The sequence below is a fragment of the Pleurodeles waltl genome, chromosome 6 (assembly GCF_031143425.1).
Source record: "Pleurodeles waltl isolate 20211129_DDA chromosome 6, aPleWal1.hap1.20221129, whole genome shotgun sequence".
NCBI lineage: Eukaryota > Metazoa > Chordata > Amphibia > Caudata > Salamandridae > Pleurodeles > Pleurodeles waltl.
The window spans coordinates 1,647,349,220-1,647,374,014 of NC_090445.1; the positions used below are offsets into that span (position 1 = coordinate 1,647,349,220).

The 24,795-nt window shown below is 43.8% G+C and overlaps 1 protein-coding gene across 2 annotated transcripts in view; it reads right to left on the reverse strand.

The window, feature by feature from the left end:
* VAV2 (vav guanine nucleotide exchange factor 2) overlaps positions 1–24,795 on the reverse strand; it is a 708,430-nt gene that overhangs the window by 212,737 nt on the left and 470,898 nt on the right. For both annotated transcript variants that reach the window (XM_069241562.1, XM_069241561.1), the window contains exon 4: positions 18,896–18,964. In XM_069241562.1, coding sequence (XP_069097663.1) covers positions 18,896–18,964 — 69 coding nt within the window. The remainder of the gene's footprint in view (positions 1–18,895; positions 18,965–24,795) is intronic.

A 24,795-nucleotide genomic window follows, 5' to 3' on the forward strand; every position in this document is an offset into this window, starting at 1 on the left:
CAACATCACCAATGGGAATGTTTCTCACCTTGACCACTGATTGAGAACTGGTGTTGAAAGGGGTTGAGGATAAAACCACATACGTTTGTGGACTGAAGTAGATATGATATTATCTGACTTTCTAACAGACAGTCTTTTGTTTTACAGGCATTCCCTGGGTGTTACATGAGGACACTGGAGTAGCCAAAAACATTCAACACATCATTTACAAATAGGTAATGGGGGAGAATTTGCAAAACAAAAAAGGTAAGGATCCAGTATCCTGAAGAAGGTTAAATGACCCGGCTAGCCAGAGGAAGGGCAGAAACATGTTGATGAGAGAGGGTACAGGACATTAACTTCCTGAAGTTTACATTAACATTTATATTTTAACCATGTCGGGGGGGCTGAGAATAAAGATTGGAGTGGGCACCCACCTAGACAGTTTTCAATTTTAGTTGCACAAACAGATCCCTGATAATAAGAAGAGAGTATGTCTCAAAGAACACTTTATTGCTCCGCTCAGGATGTTGGTCTGTACCTGGGCGTTGAAGCATACTCAGTGATGAAGCATGCCACTATCTAGTGGGTGAGGGCAATTTTGAAAAACCAACATGGGTTCTATACCAACTTGAAAGGAGATATCAAGCAGTGAGACTTCCCCTGTACCCTCTTTTTCTTGTGTGTTAGCTTCAGTTACATGACATGACAGAGTGAGGTTAACAAAGCGCTCCAGATCATCAAGGACAATTTGCGGTCCAGGGGTTTTCATTAACAATTTAATGTATTCAAAGAGTTATAGTCTAAGTTAATTTCAAGTGAACAAATTAGACTACTACAGATGGATGCACTGACTTACAACCAGGAGTACAGGAATGGAGCCTGGTTTCTCTGATGACAGTCATGTGATAATCTTACACTTGAGGGACATTTACAAGTTTCTCACTGGCTCAAGTTTGGTGCCCAGCCTCCCAGCAGATCTAACTAGCGTCTTGCATTCCTGGAATTATTTTGTCGCCAGTACTCTTTTCGGCCTGGCTTATCTGCGCTCACTTTACTACTTCACACTGCTTACCTGTCTTTGTTCTTTTTCAATATCTTGTTCTCTGTTTTGAAGAGCTGGGATTCACCATTTTGTTCGAAAAAAACAACTTCTGTTTGGAGTAACCTCTTTGGCCACATCCGCTGGCTCATTAGGAAACTTTTTATACTTTGTTTAGTTTAGCTTCTAGAATGATCCTTCTGCTTTGGTTTGTTCACCACCTTTTGCACTGTTAAGGCAGCACATACGATTATCACATCAGCCTTCTTAGGCTTAGTTTGACAGTGCAACTGTCTGCAGGACCTATTGTTTCCAACTCTTTGAAAATATACATATAGCAGCTTTGACTCCATCCAGAAGAGTATTTTCTCCCAAACAATGCTTTTCGCTGTTTGATGTATCATTCTATTTCCTAGTGCCTGCTTTGCGATGCTAGAGGGACTATTTCACACCTCAAAGTACACTGAATCATGACACGCTAAATGCTTTGTCACACTGATGCATTCTATACAGAAATCAAGTATTTACTGTTTTTTTCCAATGCAGCAGCCTTTTTAATGTTTTAATCAAGACTCAGTTGGAGATCACGTGCCTCTTAGTCAGGTTTTTACCAGGTTAATCATAAGCAAAAGTACCTGAAATTGAAAAGTCACTAATCCTGTCCGCATTAGGGGCCAGATGTAGGAAGAAATGGGATTGCGACTCGCAATTTGGTAGTTGCAATCCCATATGCAGGATGGTGTCCCTGACACCATCTGTGAATCGCAAGGGGGTCGCAAAGACCCACCTCATTAATATTAATGAGGTGGGTCGCAATTTGCGACCCCCTTGCGATTCCCTGCACTCACAGGGATGGTGGCCTGCTGGAGACAGCAGACCACCATGTCTGTGACTGCTTTGTTAATAAAGCAGTTTTTTGGGGGGGGTATTACAGCCCTTTTTCCTTAAAGGAAAACGAGTTGCAATACACTCTAGAAAATGAAACCATTTGGTTTCATTTTTTCAGTGTAGGCAGTGGTCCAAAGGACCACTGCCTGCTCTGAAAAAATATTTTTTGGGCCATTCACAAAGGGGAAGGTGTCCCATGGGGACCCCTTCCCTTTTGGGAATGGGTTAGCACCCACTTCACATGGGTGCTAACTGTGAATTGCTTTGCGACCGCGTTCGCGGTCACAAAGCAGTTCTGCATCGCGATGCGAATCGCAAATAGGAAGGGGAACACCCCTTCCTATTTGCGAGTCGCATTCCCATTTTGCGAGTCGGTAACCAGGTTACCAACTCGCAAAATGGGAATGTGCATCGCAATGCCCGTTTTGCATGGCGTAAACTGCGAATTTCGCAGTTTGTGCCATGCAAAACGTTTCGTACATCTGGCCCTAGGTCCGGTGCCCTATATTGGTTTTACTTGCGTTTTTTACAGCACTTGCTTCTAGCGTTTAACAGTCGGCTGCCTGTTATTGGTCTGTGGACTGGCTGCAGCTGTGCCTGCCTTATACCCTTCTAGTTATTTCTCTCTTCTTGCTTCCAAATGGCTTATACAACTGAACAGCAGCTTAACAGGGGTCAGTGGGGGGCTTTCCTTACACATTCTCACATCAGAAAGATCAGTATTTCACTTCACTGATGTTCAATCTGCTTGCTTGTGGTTTTGTGCCAATTTACTTTCAGTATGCAAACCTCACAGGAAGTTTTCCTTTCCTACTGATTAGCATGGTTATCACATATGCAGGTGTATGCTTTATTTTTGCTTTGGTAACAAGCAAACACTGGTACAGTCAGTGAAGTGCCCTGGTCCCTAGCACCTTCTGGTTACAAAAGGCAGACTAAAGGGTTGCATTATTGCAAATCTGAAAGACTGTTTAAACATAACTCCATAAACAGCATAAACACACACTTTATAATAGAGTACACAATAACCAGGATTAAGGAGCAAAAACAAATAGTTGGAAAGTTAGGACGTGGCTGTCAAGCCTACGACACCAAATCACTTGAATGATTTCAATCCCAAATGAGTAACATATGCATACTGAGCAGAGAATGTTTTTAATGTGGCACAAATAAAGTGCTCAGTTGCAATAATATCTGCAGAGATGCACATCCATGGAAACTCTAATATGTATCTATATTTGGACCTATTGGCTTTGCTACTACTTTCTGCCAATGCTGCAGAGCACCATCAGAAAACAAAAGAAGAAAAAAAGTGCCATGATGCAGCTCTTGTTGCCAGTCGCCTCATTCTGTTGGTGCGGGCGTTCATCACTACACATCTTCGCGGTGCTTAATTTGTAAATAAAAAGGTGCCGATGCTCAAAGCCCTCCTCAAACACGCGGCTGCAGCAATTAAATGTGCGAGCACGGAATACTGAGGCAGCGTAATCCTGAAGCCATCTTGGGCCTCTCCAATCCATTCAAAGCCACTCCCTGCCCCTTCAGCTCACTCTCGCAGTGTTCTACTTTCTCCCTTTGTGACGCTTTTTTGTTTTTCCCTTCATCCATCTTTCCCATATGTGTCTTTTGCTTGCAGCAAATGCTTGAGGCAGAAGAATAAGCACCGGCCCTCAAAAATAAGTGCCGGTGCTCAGCACCGGCAACAACAAGCACAAATTAAGCACTGCATCTACGCCTACTGAGTGACGTGGGCACCTTTTTTTATTGACCAATTGAATTTGGTGGAGACCACATATATCGTTTAATAAATAACAATGCTTGGTGCATAAAAGCGCTTTTGATACGGGTGCATCTGGCCTTTCAGAAAAGGTACGCAAAAATGCAAACACCAGTGAGGGGTGAAGAAGCAACGGATGATCAGGAGGACTGAGCTTGGGGTGGGTAGGGACATAAAATTTAAAAAACGGGTGAAGGGAGGAGGGGCAAATCACCATCTGAGGAAGAGAGCATCAGAGATCACGCATGGGGTTCAGCTTGTGTTTGGTAGGCGAGAAGCAGCACACGAGGAAGACAGCTAGACAAGACACACGCTTTCAAGCGGTGGATGGATACAAGTCATTCAGTCAAAACAATGGTAAAGAGGTAATGCCGCAGAGAACCATTGGCTACTTTCTTTTGCTTTGGGAATTGTGGTCTCTAATGATTGGAATAAAATGCTCAAAGTAGAAATTTAGAAAAGCTGGCCATATGAAAGGTCTAGAAATTTAATCTGGCAACAAAAATACATATTTGGAAGGATAGCTAAGCGAAAAAAAATACATTTATCCGAATGTAAAAATCAACCCTGAAGCATACTGGGTATATATGAATGCATCTCAGAGAAGAGCTGGACTAGTAGGAAGATGTTTCTGACTTCACGTGACTCATACACTCAGGTCGACGTACCTGTATATTTGTATAAAATGAAGCAAGCATTAAGTAGAATCAATGATAAAACAGTTTCAAAACGTAAACAATAACTCTACACTGTGTCCCTAGTGGCATGCTTCCATCCCTTAACCATCACTTCCTGAATCATGTCATGCAATCTCAGCCAGAGCTTACACACACATAGCAGTAATCCATACAGCGCCTCTTGTTTGTGGTGATACAGCGCTATATTGGTTCACACAACAATACCTCCAGCTATGATGAAAAAAAATTAATTGGCTGCCAACTGTGAGAATTGATTTCACCCAAAAAAAGAAAAAGAAAAGGTTTAACTAAAATTATAGAGATGACTAATATTAAACTTTTAGTAGTAACCCAGTTCATAGAATGGTTTAGGTATAAATTCTACTAATCTTGAAAATAGGTTATCCATGTTGCTTTTTCTGCAAGGTTTGCCCCTGATCCTTTTTTTGCTTCATCTCACTCTCATCCCACATCTTGTCACTATACGACACTTCAAGTTTTCAAATTTCTTATTTTGGGGAGGGGAGGTGACCTCACCCATTAACTTCTTTACACTGATTTTCTTCCTGAATCCTGCCCCACTTCCCCCCCTTTTTCTTTTTTTTTTTTACTTCAACACCCCTTTAACCATTTTCCTAAATACAATTAATTTCCCTGTGTCTCATTCTCCATTTTCCTACCTTTTCGTTGGGAAGTGGGGGTTTCTGGACCCACATTTCTCCTTTTCCCTTCCCTGTGTCTCTAACTTTGCCTTCTACCTCTTTTCTTTATCCTCTTTATCGATAACACTGAGAAAGCATTTTTTCTTTTAGTTGTTAAGCTGTTCTTGGAGGTTTCCCTTTCTTTTCAACCAAACAGCATTCTATTAATTTGCTTTTCTAGTAAATGGGTTTTCCATTATTTGGGTTCTTTATTTTATTTTTCTGCAAGGTTGCAAACTAATACATCTAGTGCCGAAAAGACAATATCTCAGCTTTCATACAAATTCTTGTTCTTTGTGTGTTTAACAATTTGAAGGTACTGTTTATCAAAGAAAACAAGAAACATTTAGTGCATACAGGACATAATTGTAAAGTTCTATAATACAGCAATGCAATTTTTAATGTCAAAAAATAAAGTGAACTGAGTTTTAGACATTCACTTCCCATTGAGAAAGAATGATGCTCGCAGCAGAGCCAGGGTTGATGTGGAAGACCATCCCACCTGACAGACTGACATATGCAAATCTGGCACGGTGCCACTCTTTAAACTGGGCCCTAGAATGCCAAAGGGTAATTACATTATTACTGGGAAATCAAAGCTGACATTCCACCCACGATCTGACTCGTCATAATGAAAAGTCAACATTAAATGTCAATGTTGCAGGGAGTACAAAACAAGACATTCTGAGTGTGCTCAGAGAAGAGGCATTTTCAATCAACATCATACACTGTCCTAACTCTTGCGGAGGCCTCAAGAGCTTTCCGAAGGGCCAAGTGAATTATCACTTCTTTAGTGTACATGTCTGAATGAAAACAAGCTCCCATCTATGTGGTTAGGGCCCAGCTGGGACGGAAAATAAGCACCCCAAATTAGCGAACCATAGCTAAAATAGTATACCAGATTTGCAAATCGTGTTTTGCAAGATAGAGAAGGCCACATGCATGTGTGCTTGGTGCAGGCAATATTTGTGGTAAATCAGGGAAATTAAATCTAAAAACTAGTTTTGATGAGTCATTTTGCACTTGTCCGTATATGCGCAATCGCAACTATATCAGATGAGTACGTTTATATTTTCTTTTTAAGTTAATAATTATTTTTTGATTTTATATAGATACATACATAATAGTTGTACTTTTTGTCGTTTATTACTATATGTGATATGTTATCAATATTGGGGTCTCGTTCCATCATATTATATGTTATTTTTGTTCTGTCTGGTGTTATTTCTTTTGTATTTCGAAAATTAATCAAATGTTTAGAACAAAAAAAAAGAGCCAATTCCAAGCGCCTGGGCCGCCACGAGCACGAAGGAGAGACACAAAAGGAAAAGAAGTTCGCTCGCAGTCAAATGTATTGGCAAACGTGCAATTATCCATGTAACAGGGTCGTTGTCCAAGGCGGTAACAAAACAGCCTGAAGGAAGGAGAAACGTAAAGCATTTACCAATGATAACAAACGATTTTTTAAAGGCAAGCCCACAAACAAGTGAAAGTGACGGGCGTGCTGTGGGTGTTGTTAAAAGCCCAAAAGACTTGCAACAGGTCAAAGCGCTTGCGTGCGCGACCTAAAACCTGGACCACTAGACCATGGAACAGGTCCACAAACAGCCCTCACCATGACCTATCGGACCAGCCCTTCTGGCACTGTCAGACCGCCATATAGGTCACTACAACTCTGGATGTGGTTCATTTTGGAAGGGGGGATTCCTAGCTGGGGCCATTTGCGCTAAAGCTTGTGCCACAGATTAAAGTTGCATGCTGAATTTGTGGGTACACAGACTGGTGGAGAAACATCCTTTTTATCTTGTGTCTTAATTTTGGGGAAGGAGCTGCGCTCTGTGTAGTACAATGCCGAATGATTCTACTTTAATAGTAGTGCATGATTCAACAAAGCACTTAGCAAGAGGGCACATGCAATTGCTTAACAGGGAAAATGCTTGCTCCCTGTTGAGAAGTTTATGTACTGCTCCAGTCACATTCTATCAGTCCTGCTGAGAAGCACCGCACTGTTGTAATTAGAAGTGAAGCAGTTCTGCTGGGAAGTGATGATAGCGTCCAATAATTGAGGGGCAACCCGACTCAAAAGTGCGAGTACTGCTGCTTCACAACAAGTCTAGAGAGAAGTGCACAGACAAGACTAGCAGGGTGTAAAGTGCTGGTACTATTCAACACCAGTATGCAGCAATACAGAGAAGTGCATAGTGCTTAATTTGTGCTTGTAGTTTCTGGTGCGAGGCACCATCACTTATTTTTGAGAGCCGGCATTTATTTTTCTGCCTCCAGCATTTACTGCATGCAAACCACACATATGGGAAAGACGGAGGAAGAGAAAAACGAAAAAGCGTCACATAGGGAAAAAGCAGAAAGCTGCAAGAGTGAGCTGAAGGGGCAAGGAGTGGCTGTAAATGGATTGAAGTGGCCCGAGATGGCTTCAGGATTACGCTCCTTCAGTATTCTATGGATGCACACTTAATTACAGCAGCCTTGTGTTTCAAAGGAGAGCTTTGGGCACCAGCATGTTTTTGTTTATAAATTAAGCACTAGAAGTGGAGGCAATGTCCTGTCAAAGATTTCACATACCAATGAAAGCTCCAAGTACTGAACAAAAAAACATAGTGGGACATTTATTTGAGGAGCTTAAAATATGAGAGGACTTTTAGCGCATGAGGCAAAATACAGACGTACCTGCAGGAGTACAGATTGTAGAAGGCCCTTTTAACTTGGGTCGCCCAACAATTGGTGGCCTAAAGGTGATGGCTCACCTCGACCTACTGGAGTGGCTGCTCTGAGGATAAACAACTGCTCCTTGGACATGGTTTTCTAGATGGCAACTGCCCCCATCATTCAATGTTTCTCCCGGGCATTCCGGAGGCTTGTGGCCTCATCTGCAAGGGAGCATCAACCAGCAAACCCCATCCAGATTCTGAACAACTTCAGCAGTGAGCCGGTCACAGATCTGTGACTTGTAGATGTGTGTTTAATGCTTAAATCAATAAGTTAAAATATAGTCTTGGTAGACGGCTTTACGCATCGGGGCACAGTGATGGAAACTGAATCCTGGGACTGAACGTGAGTCAAGGGACCTGTACCGTGGCAGGCAGAATGTTTTGGCTACCTCTGGTTTCAGTAGCCAAGCATGTACTGATAATATGTAGACATCACCACTGGGGCTGGCTACTGGTCAGGCCTGGGTCTAAGCCACTGCAATAATCTGTCTGAGAAAGAAGTATAGAAGGAGAAAATAGGCCCTCTGATAAACCAGCAACAAAGCAGCTGCATTTTCCTCAAGATGCTGTGCTGAAAAACATCCAGATAGAGCCTTAATATGAGCACGGGAGGAGAGATTCTCACCCACCTTAACGTCATGGCTTCTTAGGAATGTCTACTGGGCAAAAAAGTACCAGTACTACCTAGAGTAATCGTACCCACAAATCAGCATCTTGGTATTGCTGCTGTGTGACCTAAAAAAAGGTGCATTGCATTGACTGATGATGGACTTCGGTCAGACAGATAGGGATAAATTAGACCTAATGGGTTTCCATCATCAATGCTCAAAATACTCGAGTGTCGCTGCTACGGGTAGTGGAGCTTTAGGAATGGTGCAAGGATGTCGGGCATTACAACTAAAACAAAATTTCTTGACTTTTAGTGTCATTTGGTACCCCAACCAATGCCACTGTCCTACTTTGGCTGCTGCATGGACCACCCCATTAGACATGACCCAACTGGTATAGAAGCTCTACTGAAAATTGTAGTCCTGGTTTATTTAAAGTATATTAGGCCTGCTGAGCAGGATTATACCACCCCCCATTAAAGTATAGCAGATTGGTTGAGTAGGGATAAGTCTAAGGCAGAGAGATGTGCTGGTACTCATGCATTAGGCCGTGTTGAGTTCGTAAAGCACTTGTTACACATGCAGCCTATTCATTTTCACCAGGAGAGCCCTCATCACATTCCTACCGTTTCAGTCAATGGTCGGTTCTCAGAGGAAATTATTTATATTTCCAGCATTATTGGGATGTGAGAGTCGGATGGGAATAAACATAGTTGCTATAAATCCAGGTTTGGGAGTTAAATTAAGTGCGGTAAAAAGACAGGAAATATAGGGTGGGGCAGAAATGGGGTGGAACACGTGACTGGCTCCGCAAAAATAATTTGGGCACTCCGCTCATATTTTTTTAAAACAAATTAAGCACTGACTTAAAGTTAACTTGATAAATGACACAGAATTAGTACTAAACAAGACTCAACTCAAGAATGAGGAGTGCAAACACCATGGCAAGCACACAAAATGTACCAAATATAAAAGCATTAATCCAGAGGAAAAGTTATTTGGTACAGCCAGATTAACACATGCACTGGGTGAATGCTTGCTGCATAAATTTTACAGCAAGATAGAAGATCTGTTTCTTTTGAAAAGGTTGAAATTCTGCTCAAAAACAACGAAGGACTTCGGAAAAAGAAAGATAAATTTGAAGAATTTGGAAATAACTAAAACAGCATCTCATTCTATAAAGTAAAAAAAATGAGTTTCACACAAAAGGATAAAACTAACCTAAATTATGGGAGTAACATTTCTAAGTCAGCGAAAGACCACCTGCACCTGCTTGCCGTCGGAAGCACTTTTCATGCTCTGTTTAAGGGGGATATAATTTTAGCAGCCATTTTGGTGTCATTATGTCTGGATTAAATTTTTGGAATAGAGCGCGAGGAGTTCCACCAGCTGCGCCCCGAGCGGAAAAGCAAAGTCAGGTAAAACGAGCGCCTCTCTTGAGTGAGCCACGAAACCCCACAAGGAGGCCGCCATCTGTCCCCTTCTCCCGCCGCACCGACGGAACCCGGAGCCTGGCAGACGAGCATCTGGTGCGCTCCATGCAAATGACACCAGTGGCAGGTAGGCGACGCCATTTTCATCGGATTTCAGAAAGCCTAATTGAGAGCAATTCATGAATTCACGTTTTATTGTTCTTAGCATGTTTATTGAAGTTTAAAATATGGAGAAAAAAAACATTTCACCCAAGATGCAACATTCTGACAGGGGCAGAGAGGATTAGAGGGTGTGTGTGTTTGTGTATGTGATGTCATGGCGCAGTGCTGACACGTGGCCAGGCAACAATAAATAGTGGAGCTGCTAACATCTGCTGTAGACATGGTGTCCCATTCCGTTTCAATCATAATTGAGGTAAATAAACTGTTTGTGCCTGCCTAAGGCCTGGTCCAGAGGACAAAGAACCAAGCATCAATCTTACCTTTACTTTTTTTTACCATATTATAAAAAATCAAAAGTCCTTTAGGGACAAGTGATGGTGCTGCCGAGAGAGGGTTCTGCTATCTTTGCAACCCTTAGGTTTAGTGGATTCTGGGTAGGAAAGTGACCCGCTACCACAGGAAGTGGTCATTACAGGGACGGCTAGCCGCGGGGACTAGCAGCCCATTGCCCACTGTCACCCTCACCCTTAACGTCCCCTAAACCATATTTAAGGGGCACCAGAACCTTAGTTCCTACTTACAAGGAAGAAGAGGCACCAAAAATATATCGTCACCAACAACAGGACCTGGACTCCAGCCACAGAGGAAAGACAGGAAATAGAAGTGACCTAAGGAGACCACCATCGGAACTGAGGGGCCAACGTGTGCCCAGGGTAAAAGCTTGTGGGTCCCAGGAAGAGGGACCCCAGTGGACACCAAGAATCCAAGAAAGACTCCCCCGACTGGTGGTACCAGTCCCATGTCAACTGCAGGAGTAAAGGCAGTGCTGAAGTCGAAGAAATGCGACCTAACATGCTCCTTGTGAGTGAGCCTAAAGAAACTTAGTGTCCGGCATCCAAAGGGTGGGAGTGAGGCCTCTGCCATGTTTCAAGCCTCTACTCACTGCTGGACAACCCCCGCGGTAGAAGTACCAGCAGACCACCTTTGCAGGTCCCAAGGCTTGTCTTTTGCCAATCCAGAAACCGACGGCCACTCCGAATTCACTGACTCCTGAGCAGACCCACAGCATAGAGACTGACGTCGGCAACAACCCCTCTCCTGTGGTTCTGCATCCTGAAGAGAGTGACCTTGAGAGGAGCAGCAAAGCAGCGTTAGCGTGACCTGCTCCTGTGATTCACAGCTAGAAGCCACCTCTACACCCGGAGCCACTGTACGTGGTGGTGAAGTTCCAACTTTTGATTCCTGGTCCTGCCCCCCCCTATCCAAAGACCTATACATCCAAAGGGTAGAGCGTATGTCCACCCCCAAGTACCTGTTTGCCAAGTGGTGTAAACGTGCCAGCAACTGCAGACCAAGTCAGTGCCAAGGACAGCCAAAGCACCTCTGCACCCCGGCTCCACTGGCAAGGTAAGAAGAAACTGACTGTTGACTCTTGGTCTAGGGCCCCATGGAACCTTAAGTCCAGTAGAGTGCCCTGGAGGTTACCCTGCAAGTACCCGAGTGCATACTTTAATTTTCTCCACTGAATTCAATGTGAGCCATTTAAACAGTGAAAATACCCTATTTTCCAAAGCTTCTAAAATTCATAACTCCGGTTGTGTGAAACTTAAAAAGTTTGTTTTGGTGTCTAAATTGTATAAAAATTAGCCTTTTTTTCTAAATTGGTGTCTGATTTCTTTCAAGTCTTGTCATTTACTTATCGTCCATGTTGGTAAAGTGAAATGCTTTACACAAGTTCCTTTAAGAAGCCTGATAGCTCTTTGCCACACTACCAGGACTGAGCTAGGGTTTGCTGAGAGTGAATCCGAGGTCCACTACTGGGTAATGTGCTTGTACTACATAGTAAGACTCTCCACCAGTCAGTCATACCACATAATACTGCCACCTTGCTAAAAGGCGCAAAACAGTAAATGGCATTTTCTTGCCTCCACCAGGAAAATGCTGAGTATTGGACACTGATGATAGAAAATACATCTAGGCTTTGCTTTTTTGTCCTCAGTGGATGTGGGTGCAGAAATAGGAATCTTGCAGTTCTCTAAAGGCACTTGCTTAACATTAAGGAAAAAAACTAAATTCTAGCAGAAGGAAATTTCTTCACTGTCGAACTCACTAAGCAATAAGTGAACACTCACAAAGGTTAACATGCAGATGCCTTCACTTAAATGGACTGACGTAAAAGATATTAACCAAGTGGCAAGCTGGAATAGACATTGGCACACTGCATCCAATGAAGAACATGATGAACAACCACAGTGGTGGCTCTCTGTTGAGGTAGTTAAAACTGAGTATTTGGCAGTCACATAACTACACAGTACTAGCCTCAAGCCAAACAGAAGAATGTGAGGGGAAAACGCCTTGTGGCTAAGAACCACTCGAATACAATATCAACAGTCTAAATTTTAAAAAAATATGTAAAGTTGCTGGGATTAAGTAACAGCAGGCACATTCGCTAAACGTAACCCTTTGTTGGGGTACTTTACACAGTGTACTAAGTGCCTACCGAACTGGACCCATGGGCTATTGCTCATCATCCATTAGCCATTTCAACTCACGACTTTTGTAGGCTTGTGCTCAGCGGCACAGGAGAAGGTCTTCACCAGAGGATCAAGCAGGAAAAAGCGACCTGAAGTTTTCAGGGCATGACGACCACAGACCTCACAATTTGAGGATTTCCCTGCGTAGTTGGCAGGAATGTGTACGGTGTAAAGATCTAAACAGGATGCTGTAACTGCATCACCACAAAAGCATAACAACTTGAAGCCATGTAAAGAACCTTTCACATTGTTGAGCTGCTCATGCCCTTTGAGTGTTTTTCAGCTTTTAAGTTTGCTAAGTGTGACGTAAACATGTTCTTTCATTTGTCCAACTGTCGAGCTTCGATGGCTCCACAAATCTCTCCTGGCAGTCCTGCGTTTTCCTTCCTTCGTTTTCCCAAGAAGGGACTTTGTGCCACATGGAGAGCACAGAAATAGAGCTCTACCAAAAGTTGAACTTTTTAAGTGCTTTAATCTTAGGACTTACAGGATGTGAGACACTGCACGGGCTGCTCTTGTCTTCCTTGTCAAACCCCGGAAGTGCCAGGAAAAACTATCCCAGCAGTCACTGTTCCGCAAGAGCTGCATGTGTTGGGAGACAATTGTCATCAACACATTCATTGAAGGATAAAATGTTGCTTTATTCAGGAGCAAGGTGGCTCTCATTGCTCAGACCTTTGGCTATGGCACACACCTTAACATGTCCTAAACAACAATTAGGCAGAGAATAACTATCTCAACCCTCTACCCCTAAACAATTGCCCCTCCTAAGGCCTACCTCTCAGTTCATGTTTCCGCCCACCTCTCACTCTCCCTGTATTCTTTCTGTTGGACTGTTTACCTATTAACCTAATCTCTTCCTTCCATTCCTCACCATTGTCTCGTACACCAGTCGTCCAACACCCCAGTCCCATTTTCCAAATAAACTCTGCTTCCCAAAAGCGACAGGTGCCTGGAGGAACAACAGGGAGCAATCATACACCACATCTTTCTGTAACTCTCACCAGTTCATCCCCTTCAGCCTTGCAAAAAGCCAACATCTCCTTACTCTCTTGGTCACAGCCAGCTTCTTGCCACCTCTCCATACCCTTGTGGGAAGCTAGTGCATCTAACTGTCCCAGATTTTTTTTTTACTACTTTAATCAATCTCAACGTAGTAACTCGTACCAGGTTGTTTTCCCCCAGGTGAATCAGACCCACATATGGACACAGTCATTTGTCCCTCAGTTACCACAAAGTGGGCATTAACTAAGTTCACTGCCCGCCTCTAAAGCCATATCATTCCATGATAGAGTGGCCACAAATCCATGTTTTCCTAGCACTCCTTTTGGACCTATCCAATAACAAGAAAGCATCTTCAGTCCTCAGACCAAGCTCCCTTTCCTTCATGGCTTAACTTGATTTACACAATCAAAACAAGGAACGCAGGTATATTATTTTGTTCCCAAAAGACCCCTCACCCACCAACCTAGTTGGTGGCATGCTTCATCACAGGGTCCCATTCCGGGTGCCTAGCACCTCCGGGGTGTGCTTCCACACCTGATTACAGTGTTTTACTTTACAAGGAGCTGTGCTATTATAAAAAGATTCACGAGTTAATGGCGAATTATACAGGCACCAGTCTTAGGGAGCTGATGCAAATAAAAGTAGATCCTGAAGAAAGCCATATTGACCCCTTTGCGGCACACGGATCAATGGCTGAAGCATGTTGACGTTAAATTAGATGTAGAAACACATCATAGTTCCAAGTACATCATCACACATTGTTTTTAATTTTGTCCGAGAACACATACAATAAAAGGTGAACATGTACAAGGGCGCCCTTTAGGCAGTTTTAAATAACACTTTTTTGTGTTCCTAGTTGATGCACAGAACATACTTCAGGTGCACACACAAAAAAAACCTCTGACCTGCTAAGGTGTAATCAGGCATGGAAGTACACCCCAGAGGCGCTAGGCACCCAGAGTGGGACCCCGGTGATGAAGCATGCCACTAACTAGGTTGGTGGGTGAGGGGTCCTTTACAAAGGTAAAAAGTGTTGTTTGGTAACACAGAGGCCCCTTCTCACTCTCTCTTGTATTGATTTACATGAACTGATTTACACTACATCAATAAAAGAATGGTATCTAGACCAAGATCTAACTTTCTGCAAATCTGGTGCTATTCCGTTCAGCCATTTTTGTGCTACCAGTGTTCAATTTTACTATGGAATATTGCATTGGAAATTGGTTTTTGGGACCCCGATTTTTCTCGGCCCTCACTTGGCTAGTCAACCTGAATCTTTCCAGGAAGGAGATGGAGTGGACTTTTTGGGAAAGTTTTCTGAAAATTTGTCAAAAACAGCCTTAAAGTTTCCTAACTATAACTACCAAGTGGCTCTTAAACTTAAAAGGCTGGTCATAAAAGGTGTCTTAGACATCGTTAAACAAAGGGACCTCCTGGAATCTTTATCATTGGTGATGCAGAGCTGGCTTCGAAGTCACAGTCTTCTTCGTTCACTACGTCAGAGTTAATTTATCACCACGGACAAAGCCAGTACTAGGTTAATTGCTCATTTAGTTTAGGGCAATCTCCTACCCTGCACCCCACAAAATATATCCCATTGATTCCCTGTGATAGAGTTTTCACTGTGACCTTATCAGCTGTCTATTCTTGAAGACCTACTGTGCACAATACCAAGAGGGCTTTGAGGCAGTCTACGGATTATCATTGGTTGGTTTTCTTGTCTATCTCATTCGCTTGATTCATTAGTTACAACACTTTATTTCCTCTCCTTCTGTTTATCCCTTCCTGGGAACACAGGTTCTCTACCGTACTTTTGACCGGGATGTCTTGAATCCATCGGTGGCTTTGCATCGTGGAGCTAATGGAGAGTTCATATGTTTTCTTGCTCTCCCACCATGTGCTGCTTCCTCCCTCACATCCCTACTCATCAGTCCACACGTATGTACCCCTCACCCCCTAGCTGGACCACTGTTTCTCTGCCTGGCTTTTTTGTGTTTTTTTATTTATGTATTTATAAGCACCAGCTTCCACCCAGCCCCTCCACTCATGCCCCAGCCCTCCCAGCTCTCACTGCCTAATGACATTTACTTGCTTCCTCCCTACATCCTGCACGCGTGCACACACACACACACACGTTAAAACATGCTGTCAGGCTTCTCTTTTATAAATAATGAGCATTCACAGTCTTTTTATTCTTAAATGCCAGGTGGGCAATTATTATCCTATAGATCAGACGCTCTCCTTGTACAAGCCTGGTAGAATTTTACGAACCCCCAGATTAGTTTGTTTCTTACATGTAAAGGTCTTGCGTGTCCCTTCAATGTAAAGCTCACAATGCCTGCGGGCATGATTGGTAATGATAATGGTGTTCTCCTGTGTCATAATTAATGCAGAAAGACTACTCGAGCTATCAATGACATTTTTCGTCTAATCATCAGAATGAAGTTGGTGGCAGCTGCTAGGACGGAAGTCGAAGTATCCCACTTTCCTCCCAATATCCCTTGCTTGACCTCGCATAATTTGTAAGGGCAGCCTGCAGCCCAGCTCATTATGTATGGAGATGAGGCTGAAGGATGTTGCATTATTCATTGCCTATGCAAGTTGTGGGGACAAGCTCTCTCGGGGCTTAGCAGTCATTGGTACAGCACATTGCAGGGGGCCCAGGTCCCAGAACTGGAAGAGGCCCACTGTGCCTCTGCTGAGATGTACATTGCACCACTTTTGCTAGGAGGCCAATCAGTGGGTAGATTTTTCTTTGGATAGGTGGACAGAATTCAGCTGATCAGACGCCAAGGCCTGCCTGTGGTGGCCCTTACATCAGCTGTTTGCCCCCATTGCACCTTTCTATCGTCTCACTGGATCACTCGCGTCAGCACCGTTCAGCAAATCCAAGAAGCTCAAAATCAGTTCCCATACATAGAGACCATTCTGCTGCACTTATCACCACCAACCTAAATGTACAGGAGAAAGTGAAAATAGGAGAAGAAAAAGAGACAAAAACTATGTATACAGTGATGGAGAAAAATAAGGGGTTAAGTGAAAGAGGCAACACTAAAAGAAAAATATCAAGGAGTAGCCTAAAGGAAACGTCATGAAAAGAACTAAACCAAAAAAAAAAAACAACGGGAAGAAAATGGCAGGAACATACACAAATAACGGATTGTGATAGAGGATGCAAAACAAAAGGGAAAGTGTTAGACATGCGAAACAGAGTGTAAAAGTAAATGAAAAAGAATGGAAAGAGACAAATCAGTCAAATGTAAAAACAAAAGTGAAAAGAGATAAAAGGCCAATCTTCAGACAACAATGAATCAGTGATTGAGAAGAGGGGACGTGAAGGAGATATAAGGGAAAAGGATGATAATAAACAGTCTGCTTCAGTCTCTCGGGTTAAATGGGGTGGGATGCCAGATGGGATGAATGTATTTATTTCACTCTGCAGTTCACTGGCTCTAAACCTTGTGAGATAGTTCAGTGGGTTAACACTCCGACTCAAGAGACCTACGTGCAGCATGCAGGTGCCAACAGCATTCAGAAAACACAATGGGTTAGTGCACCTACTGCTGAAATGTGTGTTCAACATATAATGGTTGCAGGTTCAGATCACAGCGAGACAGATCAAAGCAGAGATGTGCAACCTGTATGTTGTCTACTGGGTCTCACACATTTGTGTGCTCGCTATAGAAGGCATGTGCAGAGGTGCAAGGCGGGAGCGGAGCTTGAATAAAAAGAAAACACACACAAAGGCTGTTTGAATGAGCTGCTCACGTACTGCTGTAAAGGGGGAAATGGTTCCAGCGTGCGGCGAGAGATTGGGTACTCCCGTGGGAGTTTGTGCACATTAGTTAAAGGATCCTGGGGCTTCCAATGTGTGAAATGAGTCGCAGTTTGAGAATTCCGCACAAATCACCGGATCCATCCTTGGGAGTGCGGTCGTTTAAGAAACTGACACCTTGGTTCTCGGATATGAATTATTAAACAACACGTTTAGTGTTTTATCAGCTATCATCGGGGAGAAACGCGGCAAACATCACCTGGCATATTAACAAAAGATTATGGTTCCATGACGGTGATGCGCACGGAGTCAGGAGGGACATGGCTGCCTCCGGATGGAGGGAGGGAGACATGTGTTTGCACCACAGTAATTTGTTGGGATGTGAAAATGAGCGGATTTCTGCATCACTTCTCTAAGGGGTGGCTCACTGTCCACTTATTGTATGAAAAATATAGACTTAAAAATAAAGACGAGAAAAACAAGGACTCAGAAACGCAGCCTCCAACATAAAGAACTTGCCAGCTTAACTAACTCAAATAGTTCAGATATGTTCTTCGTGCCAGCAGTAAACACATATCCACAAACAGGCTGGGCCAGGAGACTGGGTAGTAGTTTAACTCATCCCTACAAGTGAAACATGAGTTTGACTGAATTTGGGAATTTTTACTAGGTCAAAATCTGTAATGTTGTTATTGTTGATGTCTAGATTGTTGAATTTTTATTTTCGTAGTCTGCATTATCACGACTTTATTTTGGCAGTCTGCATTTTCAAGTTTTCATTTTTGCAATCTACATTTTTGAAGTTTACATTTTTAAGACTACATCTCGGCCTACACCCAGGCACGGATCCTCCGCAAGGGCAGAGGAGCTACACACCACCACCAGCACCGGAAGCTGCAAATCTTTTACCAAACATTGATTATAAAGTATGTTTATTATCGTTTTTTGGGAAAAGGGGTGGGGTCACAGACTGTGACGAGCACTGAGTCACTGTGCATGTATGTTTGGCTGTCCGTCTCAGGCCGGCCCAACACACATTCCCAGTGTGCTCTCTCCAGCCCCGCACTGTGTTGCCGGGCTAGAGAGAGCATACACACGCTCCCAATCTGCCTGGCAGTGCCCTGGCTGGGCACTCCCAGCCAATACTAATGCTGCTCTGAGCAGCGTCAGGACTGGCCGCAGGGCAGGCTGGGAGCTTCTGCCTGCAGCCTGTCTGCGTAGGAGACGAGCAGCACGGTGGTGACGACTCAGGTAAGGATTTTTATTTTTTTTATTCTCCCCCCACCCATAGCTCCCTACCAAGACCCCACCTGAGCGTGCCACCCCGCCCCTCTTTAGCACCGTGAGCCGCTCCTGTCTACAGCGCTTATTCAGATATCTATTCTGCATGCTTCGTGATGGCAGATGTTGGACCAAACACCTGATGCATCACCCACGGGCAGAGCCAGCGCTGAGGGCTTTCAGCCCGCCATAGGGAGCAGTCAGACGGAGCAAGGAGTATTACACCATCTTGGCAGAGGCATGAAAGGCACACAAGGCCCAAGGACACCTTCCCAGACCCCAGGACAAAGAATGAAAAGAAACTCACTCTGCCAACTCCTCCAGGCTGCGGTAGACATCCTCCTCGTTCTCTGTGGTTTCTTCTGAGGGGAAAGACCTTCAAAGAAAGAAAAACAACTGATAAGTGCTTTGGGAAACTTAGGACTGAGAGAGGAACTGGCACCTCAAAGGAGGAACTCTGCTGCTTATTCATTGGCTTGGTACAGGTCAGTGCTTATTGAGGAAAGGAACGTGGGTCCCTATCCCAGCTGGGCCAGTGCAAACATTCAACCTTTCACCATTGAAAACATGGGTGCCATCAGTAGCCAGAAACTGCGTAACTACAGTTGTGCGCACTATGCATAAAATAAGTTATTACAAAAGCTTTGATTTCTTTAAACCGTCCATCGCAATGCTTATTATATATAATATTTCTTGAAATGGAAACTCGCTGCAGCATTAAAGGCATCATTGCAGAGGCATGCAAGCAGGTATCAAGTGTGCTGCGCCATGCACTTCTGTATCAAACATTATTACATTTATGTAGCGCCTTGCATAAGGAGACCTAAAACACCCATGTTGTAACTGTGTTATCAATGCTATTCAATCTTCTACGTATAACATTACAAGCCTTCCCCTCCTATGTGTCCTGTTGGAACAAACACTGGCCGGTTTTACTGGCCATGCTTCATAAGTAGTCACAATCCGGGCTGGCTACAAATAAAGTCAACTCCATGTTACGTGCAGTGAAATCCTTAAATAAAATATGAACTTTCTCTGTTGTGGTACAATCTGGGGAATAGTCTTGAGAAGATATTCTGTGATAAATATTCAGCTGCAGCAGCCATCTTTAGAACAAGCTGTAGGAGGGACCTCAGTTGCCATTAGTTCATAAGTCAGCAGTCGAATTTTCCAAAACAGTTTGAGGTTTTAACGAAGTTAGGGTCTCAATACTGGACCCGTTCTCTAGTCACATGTAAGCCATGCTCAGTGGGGCGTGAGGGCGTCAAAATACTGACTTTCAGACAGCAGTGTGTTTGCATGAAATTAGGTCAAGGTGGGGTGAAAAGATGTAGGACTCGACGGTGTTTCTAATTAACCAACTTTACTCAACTTTTTCTGCGACCACAGGATTGCCATCTTTTAAAACAAGCATTGGCAAGGCCAATAGCATTTGTCTATGCAAAATCTGTTGGCTTTGTCAATGTGTTCAGAGTGAGCGCTGCCTAAGTAGGCACTCTTTCATGATCAGAGGAAACGAGCATGCATCAAATCAAGGAAACCCAGGGCACGTGATGTGGGGCAAGCCACGAAGCATCAACTACTATTTTGCAGGAAATAGAAGCTGCATAACTAAGAATTGCCATTATGGTTTGTAGTGGGGGGTTTTACCTCTATTCTACCTCTCCTTCAGGAGTTATCTACAGAACCACACCCCAGCTCCCCCTCTTTAAAAGGTTCTGCCACCCTCTCCTAAAAAGGGTCTTTCACGTCAGTCTCTATGAGAGGTGGGTGTGTACGGCGCAGGCTGAATGGGCAGCTGCATAGTAATAAAAAATAAGAATCATGGCAGATTAAACAGCTCAATAAACGCAGGGTTTTCATTTGGCGCCTTAAAAAGATATGTTGTGCTGGTCTCCAGCACATTGAAATTAGAGGATTTGTGTTGTCTGTTCCCAATTTCACTTTTTAGCCTAGTTTTTTCGGGATGTTGTATGTGCCCCCATGTGCCTGGTCGTGTATATGGTCTAGAAGCCCTTGTTCCAGCAGTGCTAGACATTACATATGACAGACACATGATCAACAGATGGGAAGCAGACACATGACCTGGTGATACTCGAGTTCTGAGTGATCGGACATTGAAACACACCTTACAACGCTGACACTGATGCCAGTTACATTATGTGACAGTGACGTTTCAGTGTTTGTGGTATGTAGAAATGTACTACCCGGTAACAAGACGATAGGTCGGAAATATGACGCTCAGATTAGTTGCTCATACAGTCAGGAGGTGAGTGGGCTGTGTGCATGTGCGTTTATACGTGTGCACTTGTGTCTGTGTGCCTGCGTGTGCTGTGTCTCAGTGCGTGAACGTCAGGTTTTACATGCATTTCTTCTGCGAAGGTCTGTGTGTCTCAGCCTGTCTGTCCCAGTAAGAAAATGCTTGAATGGGCATCTGTTTAAAGAGGTGCTTGTGTGAGTATGCATGCTTGTGTGTGTATTTTCAAGTGTTTCTCTGTAAATTGTTGGGTTCCTGTGGGTGTTGGTCATCTTATGTGAGAGTGAATTTGTAAACCTAGGTGTGCGCAACTTAGTATTCACGTGGGTTTGTGTATGTGTGTCTGTCTGAGCACACTCACCTGCCCATCTGTGCCAATGCGCGTGTGTCTGTGTTGCGCTATAAAATGGTTTCCTACCTCCAAGTGTGATTTCGATATTCGATCGATTACAGTGAACCCTAAAGCTTTGCCATTTAAGGCAGAAAGATTGTTGGCACATACTTTAACAAAGTATTCGAAGCCCAGCTCAGTTTACTATAAGGCAATCTGTTATTGAATTTTACCACCGTGTACTTTTAAATTCCCTATATCTTCCAGAACAAACGCACAAACCGGACCTCGCATTATGCATATTTTGTAATTGTATTCATGACAATTCACAGCAATAAATGCCTAAACGTTTAGACAAACACCACACGTTGCCATTTTGTTGTTATAAAGATACTAAACATAGACATTGGATCTGGTACTCACTACAGTTCAGTTGGGGTGCTTTGGGGCGGTGGTCATGATAGCAGCTGTAAAGTATGATTCTCTGCATTTACGTAGTCAGGCACAAGTACTCAACTGATGCCCAACCATGTGGAAAGACTCCATCTATGTTTAATTGGAAATATATGAATTTCGCGCTTCCTCTGCAAAAACAATATTAACATAACTTATTCAGGTAACAAAACTATTCTCGTTTGCTCTTCAGAAATAGTGTACAGTTTATTGGGGGGACTATTGAGGGACGTTTTTAACTTGAGACTCATCTATGCTTTTTTTCCACTCAAGCTGTCTCCGCTGATGAGACTGTCCTGTTTTTTGCTGGTTTGGCTCTCTGTGATAGCGGGACTGTACCTCACCCAGAGACAGCCCCTGTTTTATTGGTTTGGCGAGTCTGACTGCCGAGAGGCAGGCGCCCAGAACCGCTTCAACACTCAACGACAAAATGATATTCCCAACACCGCTGGGCCAAAAATGTTGACATTTGATGCATGTTTGGAGAGACGTGAGACAGCCCTACGGGTTCCCCTATTTAACACCTAGAACATTCGCACTCACAGCTCACTGAGGTTGACGCACTCACAGCTCACTGAGGTTGACGCACTCGCAGCTCACTGAGGTTGGCGCACTCACAGCTCACTGAGGTTGGCACACTCACAGGTCACTGAGGTTGACACACTCACAGGTCACTGAGGTTGACACACTCGCAGCTCACTGAGGTTGACGCACTCGCAGCTCACTGAGGTTGACGCACTCACAGCTCACTGAGGTTGACGCACTCGCAGCTCACTGAGGTTGACGCACTCGCAGCTCACTGAGGTTGACGCACTCGCAGCTCACTGAGGTTGGCGCACTCGCAGCTCACTGAGGTTGGCGCACTCACAGCTCACTGAGGTTGGCGCACTCACAGCTCACTCAGGTTGACACACTCGCAGCTCACTGAGGTTGACACACTCGCAGCTCACTGAGGTTGACACACTCGCAGCTCACTGAGGTTGACGCACTCGCAGCTCACTGAGGTTGACGCACTCGCAGCTCACTGAGGTTGACGCACTCGCAGCTCACTGAGGTTGACGCACTCGCTGCTCACTGAGGTTGACGCACTCACCTAAACTCATTCACACTTCTGGTAGCACAGCTTCACACAGCCTCCGGTCAGCGATGGAGACAGCGGTGCTGCTGGGAAAGGAGTCTCAGAAATACAATACCTGCGGTGACGGAAGACTGTGCCAATGTTAAATATAACTGGATGACACGCCTTCCACGAGTGCGATGTGGAATACAATGGAACGCGAGAAAGTGCAAAGGTGGAACAAAGTGCAAAGGTGGAAGCAAAGTTATAATGTGAAAATCAATGTGTTCTCACCAACGGTGAAGCAGAGGAGGAGTAAATCATAAAATGTGTCGGCCATAAGGAGAAAAATGTGAAGATTGATACTGGGAAAGTTTGATAAATTGCAATAAAACTAAACTGGGAAGATGGCAGCTAGTGGCACTGCAAATGTGTCACGGGCACTACCGCAAACAAGAACAAGCATTTTCAATGCAACGGGTCTCGCATTTGCTCAAGTTAGAGCTATTAGCGTTGTAAAGCAGAAAAAAAAAATGCAGCGCGATCGCAGTATGTAAAATGCAGCGCAATCGTGCTGTGTGGAAAATAAACAGATAAAGTAGTCCGGGCCCCAGGCTGAAAACATGGAGCCTCGAATGGTTTCAGTAGTTTACCGGTGCTGTGTAGGTGGGCTAAACACCGGAAAAGACATGACGTATGCATGCCTTTCACAAATGAAAGCAAGAAGATTTTAAAAGGCAAGCCCATGAACCAATGTAAGTGACTGACGTGGCATCGGCGTGGTTTCAAGCCCAAAGAGAGGTTACAGAATGGACGGAGCACTTTGTGCTTGCCCATAAAAAATGACTCCGACATTCTGCTTTAGAATTTAAAAAAACCAGCTATAAATGGGGTGCTGAGGGTGCATCTGTTTGTAGCCGTGTTTGTGTGTGTATACATGCCTGTGTGTGTTTCTTTATGAATGGGTGAGTGCCTGTAGGTGTTTCTAGTCTTACGTGAGAGGGTATTTGTAAATCTAGGTGTGTGTATGTGTGCGCGTGCACCACTTAGTATTCACATGCGTTTTTGAGTCTGTGTGCTATTGTGTGCTTCTGCCCCTCGTGTGTGCCCCGTCTGTGCACCTGAGTGTTTACACCAATGTGTGTGTGTTGAGCTACAAAACAGTTTCTTAGCTTGAAGTGAGATTTCGATATTCAGTTGATTACAGTGAACCCCAAGGCTTTGCCATTTAAAGTAGAAAGACTGTTGGGCACATATTTTAGCAAAGTATTCAAAGTCCAGCTCAGTTTACAAAAACGCAGCATGTTATTTGATTTTACCACCACCTATTTGTAAATTTCAAATACTTGCCAGAAGAAACACACAAACCGGATCGCGTATTTCGGGTTTGGTGTGATTGTATTCATGACAATTCACCACATGTTTTGTTCTTGAAAATGCTACCCCAAAAACAAAAAAACTTGCTTTCATTTCATTGTAGTCTCAGCGTCAGCTCAACGTCCTGTGATTCTGGACAAAACAATGAATCTGTCATCCCTACTGAAAAAAACAAGCAACAACTATGCACTATGCAAGAAATGCGATGAAGGAGGGGAGACCATCTGAAAAAACATCACACTTATGGAGCGCTAAAAAGTAATAGTAAAAAATTTTTTTTTTTAAATGAGTATCTTCCAAAGCATGCGGATGTGGAAGGAGACTGGCTGCCAACTACTGGCTAGCAGCCAGAAACTGTACTTCCGTCCAGGTGAATCTTGAGGACATAACCCTGAGGCTGCTGACCAATCAGAAGCCAGAAAATGCAACTGACCGGTAAGTATGGGGCGGGTTCTAAGTCCCTTTTTATTTTATTTTTTATTTTTATCATCAACAGACCTCGCAAGTGCGCCATGCAGGTGAAACCTAAAAAACAGCCATTTGGTCATTTTCTGAGATTCTGGGGGACCCAGCCTGCCACTTGAATGAGATTTTTGTAAAATTCCCTTCATTCTTTTATTAACTTGGCAATTTTGCCTAAGTTTACTTTACCATCAATTTCAGAATAGTTTGATAGCTTGGAAATGCCACTGAAGTAATTTCTTGCTGAAAATACCATTTAAAAATTATATT